Source organism: Sinocyclocheilus anshuiensis, unplaced genomic scaffold (assembly GCF_001515605.1).
Source record: "Sinocyclocheilus anshuiensis isolate Anshui unplaced genomic scaffold, SAMN03320099.WGS_v1.1 scaffold2340, whole genome shotgun sequence".
NCBI classification, from domain to species: Eukaryota; Metazoa; Chordata; class Actinopteri; order Cypriniformes; family Cyprinidae; genus Sinocyclocheilus; species Sinocyclocheilus anshuiensis.
Window position 1 is genome coordinate 8,834 of NW_015542486.1, and position 9,318 is coordinate 18,151.

Below are 9,318 nucleotides of genomic sequence, written 5' to 3' on the forward strand. Positions count from 1 at the left end.
CTAATATATTAAACATTCAGTGTGGTAGTCTTCAGCATTCTAAGATGTGCTGGGCAGTTTGACCACTTTTTTTTTTTTTAAGATTCTTATTGCATCACATATATTGTAATGTCAAAATAATGTAATGTAAAAATACTAGCTTATTATCAAAAACGGTGGAAACCAAACTTTAACAATTTAATATTTTAAAATGTAATAAAGTGGAAATGTAAGTGCTGCACATCAGGTTTACTGTGTAAATTAAAACATGACGTCATAATCATTTTTATGAATTTTATTTATTTTTTAAATTATTGCATGTACATTCCAGAGGCCATTATCATCAGCGTGTTACATAGGGTTTCATTTCAGGTTTTTGTAAATTCTATCCAGCAGAAAATGTAACCTGTCTCCTTATACAACATAGCAGTGACATATCTGTTTTATTTTTCATGTTTTCTCTATCACACACATTCATGCATAAATCAGCAGAAATGTGCTACTTTTTTCTCACATTGGCTTTCTGTAGGCCCCAGTTTCCAGTAAGACAGTTTAACAGTGCTTGTTTAGCAAAAACATGCTGGACTGTATCATGTTAGAAGTGTTTTTACAGTTGTTTTTACGAGGATGAGAGATCTGTACCTGACCCTGGCCATGTGTTTCTTCCCCTGTTTGGTCATTTCTCTAATGAAATACAGTAGCTGTTTTGAAATCTAAACTTATTTATTAACTATTGAAGTTAGGGGCGGGCCATATGTGCTGGAAATAAGGTTGTTATATCAAAAAGAAGAAGAAATATAAATACTACAGAATCTAAAATAACACTACTGGAGTTACTCAGTGAGTCAAGAGCAGTGAATGCTAGGCTGCTGTCACTTTAAGACCTAATGCACTGATCAAATAAATTTACACTTGTTTGATTTTCTCCCAACTGTTTACATTCACTAAAAAATAACCAACTGTGTTTATGTGAATACTTGCCATGAATAGCATCGCCTTTAATAGCGCTCTTTATTTTCCATTTTTCTTTGTTGCTTTAATATGTCAGAAACTTTAAGCCATACACTGCTAATATATTTATAGTCTTACATGAATATAAACAAGCTCTAGGAAAAATTTGATTATTTCTCAGCATTTGTGAGTATGAATTCATGTTTGCGTGATTAAAATCAGACATGGAGCCCTGTCCACTATACTGTACTAACTTATTTGCACTAAGTTTGCACATTTATTTATCTCTGCATCTCATTTTACATTTTTTTTTATTTTTTATTTTTTTTCAGGCTGAGTTCCAATGGACTTCATGTCTTCATGTTAACCATCTTTGTTTCAGGATCTTTTCTCAAAACTAACTTCTTTTTCTGGTGGATTTTTATACTGTTGAGGCATTTTTATGTATGAGGTCAGTTCCTCTCAAGTACATTATTTTCAAATGTATCATTAATTAAATACTTAATTCATATTTAATAAATTATTTACTTAATGATAATAATAATTCATAATTACAAATAGTACTACTGATAAAAAATAATTATTATAGTTAATATTTATTAGTAGTAGTAGTAGTAGTAGTAATCAGAATTATTGTTATTAATGTTGTTTTTATTATTACAGAAGAAAGAAGGGATGGATGGTAATGGGACATAAACATAATATAGTTTAATAAATATGCATTAATGACACAGTTATAAATTCTCTTACCGGTTTCTGTGCTTTTTGTTTATAGAATGTCGGATCAGCGTAAGTGATCTCTTCATTACGAGTCTGATCTGTTCCTACAATAATCATTAAATCAACACAAAAACAACAACAAACTCAATATTAAATTGTTTATTTTTCTTTCTTTTTTTTTTTATTGTTTTATTATTTTTATACTTTTTATACTCAGCAGTTGGTAACACTTGCCTTCTTGGTCTGTTTTTCTGTGTCTCCTGCAGATCCAGTAGATCCCGACAGCAGCTGCAATCAACAGAGATCCAGCAAGAGCTGCAGAGATCAGCATTTTCTGAGATGCAGAGCCTGGAGAATGTGAAGGAGAGTGTGGAGTCTGTGAAAAATGCTACAGAAAATATGATTAACCCAAATGTAGCCTAAACAGAATTTAACATTTCATTAAAAATAAAAAGAATTAGGTATTTTGTGAAATTCGTCTTCTTTAAGGACAGACAACAAACACACTGAACTTTTCATAGTATGTGAAAAGATGCCTAGAGACCACCAGTTTGCTATTGTAAACCCAAAATTACAATGTTACATTTGGGACATGATTTTGCAAATGCAGTAAAATCAAGAATCAGTGATTTGTTAATTCTCTTTAACTTTTATTTAATTGACAAAAGTACACAGAAAAAGTTTTGAATGTTTGACTGGCCAACTTTAATGTATTTTGTAAATATATATCAAATAATAGATTTAATAGGTGAGAGGATCGTAATTGGGTGTAAAGGGACATCTCAGTCTTTGCCAGGAAAGCTGGCAATGACATAATTGACAGAAAAATCACATTTCTCAATGCAAAAATTTCACCATCTACTATGCATAATATTGTGAAAAGATTCAGGGAATCCAGATAAATCAGTATGTATGGGGCGAGACAGGACAGTTCAGTTGAATGTGGACAACCTTTGAGGCCTCAGATGGCATTGCATGGAAACCATCATGCTGCATGCTGTCCATGGTTATTTAGATCAAGCCAATGCCAGGTTTCATTCTGCATGTGGTTTCGTAGACACGTGTGGATGTGATCTGACTGGCCTGCAGATATTGAAAATGTATGACCTGTCATGAAAAGAAGAATCAGACGATGACCACAGACTGATGAGCAGCTGAAGTCTTGTATCAAGCACGATTGGGGAACAATTTTGCTTGCAGAACTTTAAAAAAATTAGCATCCTTGATTCCCAGACTCTTCAAATGTTTAATTAATAGGACAGTTGATGTGACACAGTGGTAAATGTGCCTCTGTCCCAATTTTTTGGAGTATGTTGCAGCTATAAAAAAAAATCAAAATTTGTTTATATTTACAAAATACAATTAAGTTGGCCGGAGAAATAATTGGAAATCTGTTCTTTGTACTTTTGTCAATTAAATGAAGGTTAAAGAGAATGAACAAATCACATATTCTTGATTTTATGGCATCTTGCAAAACGTCCCAACTTTTCTGGAATTTGTTCTTCTAAGCAGTTTGTTTTAGATGTTGTTTTAGATTATGAATGCCAAATCATCAAAGTTAAGCCAGTGGTAAGAAGCCCATTTTAAGATTTTTTTTCTTCTTCTAATAAATAGTATAGACAGAACAAGCGCACGTGCAATTGTGACTCACCATAGACAGTAACATTGAATCTGTATGTGGTCTGTTTTGTGGGGTCTTTGATGTTTACTGTATAATTTCCAGAGTCTGTGGTTCTGGTGTTTGTGATGTTCAGAGATCCAGTCTGATGATCCAGCTGCAGTCTGTCTCTGAATCCCACAGCATCACCATCAGATGTGGAGACAAATCCCTCCTCTTTATTGATTTGAGCTATAAGAGTCTCTGGATGTCCAAATGTCCATGTTATCAGAGTTGTACGCTGTAGTTCAGTAACATTAGTCTGTAGAGTGACTGATTCTCCCTCCGTCACTGACACTGACTTCACTGCATCTGGATCAGCAAACACTGGAGATCAGAGTTTCACAGTTACACATTACAGTTTTTGATAAAGTAAAAATAAATATATTAACATTGGTTTAATCTAGGTTTATCTTTAAGCTTGTAGATTTGAAATGATCACAAACTTTCTTGAGACTCTGAACACTGCGGTGAAGTGAGCTTTATTTTTCAGAAAAGTGACTATCTGAGCTGATTTTAGTCAGTTCAGGCCAGACTGTGTGTGAAGGAGCTTTAGCACTGGCTCTCACTGAACTGAAATATCAGAAGTGAAATAAAGCTGCAGCAGCCATTACATAGCAAAACACCAGAGAGATTGGTCTGTTTTGAGTACATTTAACTGGACATCAGCATCTCTGGTGATGATTTTAGGCGAGTAGAATTACTGAAAACAAAACTTTTAACCATTAGGTCAGGGCATTGTGACAACAACATACTGTATATGATGTTTAATGTGGAGCATTGCAAAGATATACAGGATCCTGATCATCAGTCATGTGTGAACACCATTTGTGGTTGTTTCCCAAAAATCTATGAACGAAACACTCAGATCTCTCAAATTCACCGTTTTATTGCACTATTTTTTCAAGGGGCAACTTTTTAAAACTCTAAAAGTACAACAAACTAGTTCTTTTGCTTTCTAGTAAATCACAACAGGGCATAAGATAATGCAAATATTTTGGCGAACAGCCTTCTTCAGTGTTCATCAAAACACAACAGTATGATCTGCTTTCAGACTGGTATTAATAATGATCGGTTATTTCAGTAGCAAACAAAGTAAGACACTTATTGTACAGAATCTCTAGATGATCTGAATGAACAGTATTACAGTCCCATTACAAACACTCAAACTGACATATATGAGTAAAGCCGGTTATACTGCATTATCTGTACATTCGGCTTTCAGAACGTAGGAAAGTAAGTTGTTTTGTTTTACACTTTTAAATAAGATTTATGCCCCTTCCAGTCTGAAATTCTGATTGGATATAAGCTTTATTTATATTGCAGATACTTGTACCGTCAGACAGAAAAAAAGCCAACCGATATTTAAAACACTACAAATTCTGATTTCATCATTTAAGATGTCAATAGAAAATACACTGAAAGTGAGACCAAACACAGTAAAATCCTAGTTTGATTTATGATTCTGGTACAACTGAAACTATAAAAATGATTCAGACTTACCAACCAGATGCCAAAAGCACAAACAGCAAAAAAACAAACAAGCAAAAAATTTTCTTCAGCCGTTCGTAAAAAGGGAAATAAAAGTCCTGTAGTGAGTGTATAATCACTGAGATGAAAACTGCTGCAGTCTGTGTTAGTACGTGTCTGTTGTGGGTTGTATTTCAATTCTGCTGATCTTTTTGTTTCTTCTAAACCACAGTCTCTATATTAATGATACAGTATTGATTTATGACCTCTCCCACTCTTGTTTGGACTAGATTAATTTAGTAATCTAGCCTAGAAACACACTGTAAAAAATAAGTGTAATTTTAACTGTAACATTTTGTAAAAACACTACGGAAAAACTGTTAATAGGTTAACAGTAAGTTCCCGTACGTAAATTAGTTTTATACTGTAAAATTTACAGTTTTTGGCCGTAGATGTGTTTACAGTTTTTCTGTATTTTTTACTAAATTATTCTGGCAACCAGAATTTTGGCAAGCTGCCAAAATTATTTTGTAAAAACTACAGAATTTTTTTTACAGTGCAAATACTATAGCTTAATTGTCGGTTTCCAAATTAAAAATAAAAAATACTGCAAGAGGCAAGTTTAGGCCAAAGGAAGGGAACTCTGAATGGGAACTTATTTACTTCTACTTAAATTTCAGCTAAGACTAGTGATAGAATTTAAATTAAACACAAACAATGTATGTTTTCATTACTTTGAGAAGTCATGGATTTGAGAAAATGCTTTTTAAAGTGGTTGTTTCTGCTTTGGCTGCAGTAACTTCCACCAAACATTTCCTGTCATTGCAACACAGTGGTCTGGAGGAATCTTGCACCATTTCTATTTGAAAAACACTGTTTCATTTAAGTATTATTCTTACGGTCAACTTCAGAAGATGTATTGTCTTTTGTTAAATGTAAAAGATAATGTACTCATGTGCTTTGTCTGTCTATGGAATATGGCTTTTTCTGTGGTGTCCTTCCATGCTGTTTTTGTCTTTAGAAACAACCAAATTTTCCTTCAGGGCAAAAGCCTTTCACTGACACTTGAGCTGAAGATTCTTCTTAACATTAAGAGCAGCAGAAGCAGCGCTGAACTTTCTACATTTATAGACAGAGCATATTGCGGTGGACTGAACAACAGCAAGGTACAACTTCCAACTTTCAAAGTACTTCCAGCTTTATTTAAATCAACAAACCTGAGCCTGAACTCAGCAACGTCTCCAGTCGTGAAAACATACATTGTTTGTAATTTAATTTAAATTCTATCACTATTTTATTCTGAAATTCAGGTAGAACTAAATTAAGTTCCCATTCAAAGTTCAAAGTCCCTTTACCAAATGCTAAGGTAGTTTGCATACAATTCATTTACTGAAAACGATGAAGAAAAATAAAGTAGTATATGTCTTAAAAACGATAAAGAGGTTGATAACAGTTGCATGCTCTTTTTTCAGTATAGAATAAACAAAAAAATAACACACAAAATAAAATGTTTTTTAACCACTAAACCTTTATAAATGGATCAGTTGTGAGCTCAGAGGTTGTTAATCGATTGTTTATGCATTTGTTGAAACCATCAGTTTGCATTTATTCAATTTATTTTTTACAATAATTGTGTTTAATAGCGAAATTCTTGGTGAAAATCTGCATTACCCATGATGCTGTGTACAAAATTCCACCAATCAGAGAGTTGCAGTGAGCAAAGCATGCTTTTGTACTGCATATTTTGCATTTATATTTCTTTCTTTTTTTTATTTGATTATGTCATTTCCATAGTGTTCCTGTGGCTCAGTGGTAGAGTATTGAGTTAGCAGCGCAAAAGGTCGTGGGTTTGATTCCCAGGGAACACACATACTGGTAAAAAATGTATATCCTGAATGCACTGTAAGTCGCTTTGGATAAAAGTGTCTGCTAAATGCATTAAATAAATAAAAGTGTCATTTGTAATGCTTCATGGGATTGCAGTTCTTTCTCTCACCAAAGGTCACAGTCTTGTAACTTTGTTGTTTTGTCCAAATTTAATGTAGGTTTTGCTTCAAATAAAAGTTTATAATGATGCGATTCTCCTCATAGCTGGTTAGCATAGTTCATGGCTTATAACACTTTAACAAAGACTTTTTAAAAATCCCTAGGGAAAATATGTCGAGAGCCAGCACTGGCATTGCACTCTACTATGTGGATTACCCTTTACTGCTTTTTTTACCCTTTTTTTTTTTTGAGTGGAAAAATTTTAAATATTGCATCAGCTATTATATGTGTACTTATAGGCCTACAGGTAAGTAAGCAGGTAAAACTAAAATAATAATTTTATTGCATAAATACAAGCAGGATTTGTGTGCAATGGGTGCTGAATAAAACAAAATGTTTTTATTAGGGTATGATATAATGTTATTATTCATTCCGAACATAAAAACTGGTATATGTAGTCTATAACAAACCATCTGTCTCTTTCCAAGAAATGTTTACAAAAAACTAAAACTTGCACCGACACTCCAGTCCGGTAGGTGGCAGTAATGCACCTATATGCATTACGAAAATTAATCAGTACATTTTCAGTCGATATATAGTCTCTTCGTTGATTTTTAGTTTGTTTTTCAGTCAGTGATTCTTTCTGTCGATCGGTTTGATTCTGTGGCGGTTAAGGTCGGAGCAGATTACAAATAATATCCATATAGGCCTAACGTTACCATATTCGGAAACTCGATTTTTGTCGAATTCTACGGCAGTATGAAAAACAGTTTGTTGTACTTTATGCTCTTATTTTTTTATGGAAGGTAATGTTTTTCTTTCTTTCTTAAACACTTTCGGTTTCTCTTTGTAAAATCCGTAATTTGTCTGTATTTTATTCGCGGTGTAATGTTAAATGTGATAACAGTATAAAATAGAAAAGACAATAATGACATTTCTGTATTTATTGTAACTATATTACGTAACAATTCAAGTGTAATACACACATTCTTAAAATATATCTATTATAGTTTTAAACTAATTCCGTGTTTTTAAGGCTATTTACTATTAGTAAAAAAATGTAGGTGTTTATCCTAGTGTTTATATTTTGGGTTTGAGAATGCAGATGCCGATAGTTTGTCAACATACATGTTGTTCATTCCCATATGAAATATATTCATATCAGTGTTTCTTTTGGAACCCTGTTAGTTTACATTCATGAGCACAGAATGGGAAACCCAGAACTGTAAACTGTTCAGATAATTTTTATTTTACTTATGTATGCTGAAATTTGATATGACCTACAGCTTTTGCATACAAAGGTGCCTCACAAAATGGATTTCAGACAGACTTCTGAGGCAGCAAAAGGTCTAACGATCTACAACAAGCCATAGACTTTGGTATAAAACCAAACAAATATTTAATTACTAATGCTGATTTATTGGTAGGAATAAGGTGCCTCCAAAATGTGTTCATATGAAGAATGTAACATAATCATACCATAGCATTCAGACATGCATTGGTGCCTCAGTACGCATTCTGAAAAAATGTATTTACCAGATTTCAGATGCAGCACATGAAGTCACGTGGGATTTAAATTGTATTTTCTGTCTGTTTAACCGTTCCTATTTGTTTTCCAGGTGTGTTGAGTGAAACAGTGTCAGTGAATGAGGGAGATTCTGTCACTCTGTTCCCTCAACTTACTGAAATAAAGAAAGACGATGTGATAGATTGGAGGTTTGGAGACATTCTCATAGCTAGAGTAAGAAATAACAAGAACTCCTCAGTGTATGAGGATGCTCATGATGGGAAATTCAGAGGCAGATTGAAGCTGAACGGTCAGACTGGATCACAACAGTCCACCATCACAAACATCAAAACCACATACACTGGAGTTTACCAACAGCATCAACACCATTAGGAAGACATTCAGTGTCAGTGGTGTGTCTGATGCATTTCAGTGTTATTATTAGCTTATTTACATAATTTCATAATTCTTATTTTATCTGAATTATCTGAAATTTAACTGTTAAACATGCAAGATGCACAACATGTCCATGTGTCTTGATGAACCTAGAAATTTGCCAATCAAATTTTAACTCTAAAAATGGTTAATTTTCCTCAAAAAAAAAGACCTCACAAAACAAAAGTCATGTGATCACTGACAAGTCAGCAGTATATTTAAGAAAATACAATTTTACAAACTCAGAACCCTAAAATTAACCTCTAAATATGAACAGTGGTTTTACAAAACATAGTTTAACCATGAAGTAACACCAAATGTTGAATAAAACCTTTTCCTGAATCAACCAACTGTTGGTACTCTTTGTCGTCACTTTATCCAGGAAGTCTCCTCCAGACTTGAAATGTGGTTTGGACTGGTTAACATCTGAATAGTCACAACTATTAGTCATAATGTGACATCACAGAGATAAGATATGATTGGGTGGAGGTTTGACCATCAAAACCATCCTGTAGCTGTAATCAGCTGAAAGACAAACCATCTCTTTCTCAGAAATGTACTTTTAAAGGGGTCATATGATGCGGTTTCAAGTTTTCCTTTCTCTTTGGAGTGT

General features: G+C 33.5%; 1 protein-coding gene across 1 annotated transcript; it reads right to left on the reverse strand.

Moving 5' to 3' along the window:
* Positions 1 to 1,638: 1,638 nt before the first annotated feature.
* LOC107694001 (uncharacterized) lies at positions 1,639 to 6,038 on the reverse strand. The gene is made up of 5 exons (XM_016493614.1): positions 5,995 to 6,038; positions 4,811 to 4,863; positions 3,302 to 3,634; positions 1,885 to 1,998; positions 1,639 to 1,754 (listed from the first exon to the last, which is right to left on the reverse strand). The coding sequence occupies exons 1-5, from the start codon at positions 6,036 to 6,038 to the stop codon at positions 1,639 to 1,641; spliced, it is 660 nt and encodes a 219-aa protein (XP_016349100.1).
* Positions 6,039 to 9,318: the final 3,280 nt, after the last annotated feature.

Coding starts and splice junctions, on each gene's coding strand:
- LOC107694001 (XM_016493614.1), bottom strand. CDS start 6,038: ATGTATGTTTTCACGACTGGAGACGTTGCTGAGTTCAGGCTCAG. Junction 3,635..4,810: donor GTGCTTTTGGCATCTGGTTG/GTAAGTCTGAAT, acceptor TCTGATCTCCAG/TGTTTGCTGATCCAGATGCA. Junction 1,999..3,301: donor ATTCAATGTTACTGTCTATG/GTGAGTCACAAT, acceptor CACATTCTCCAG/GCTCTGCATCTCAGAAAATG.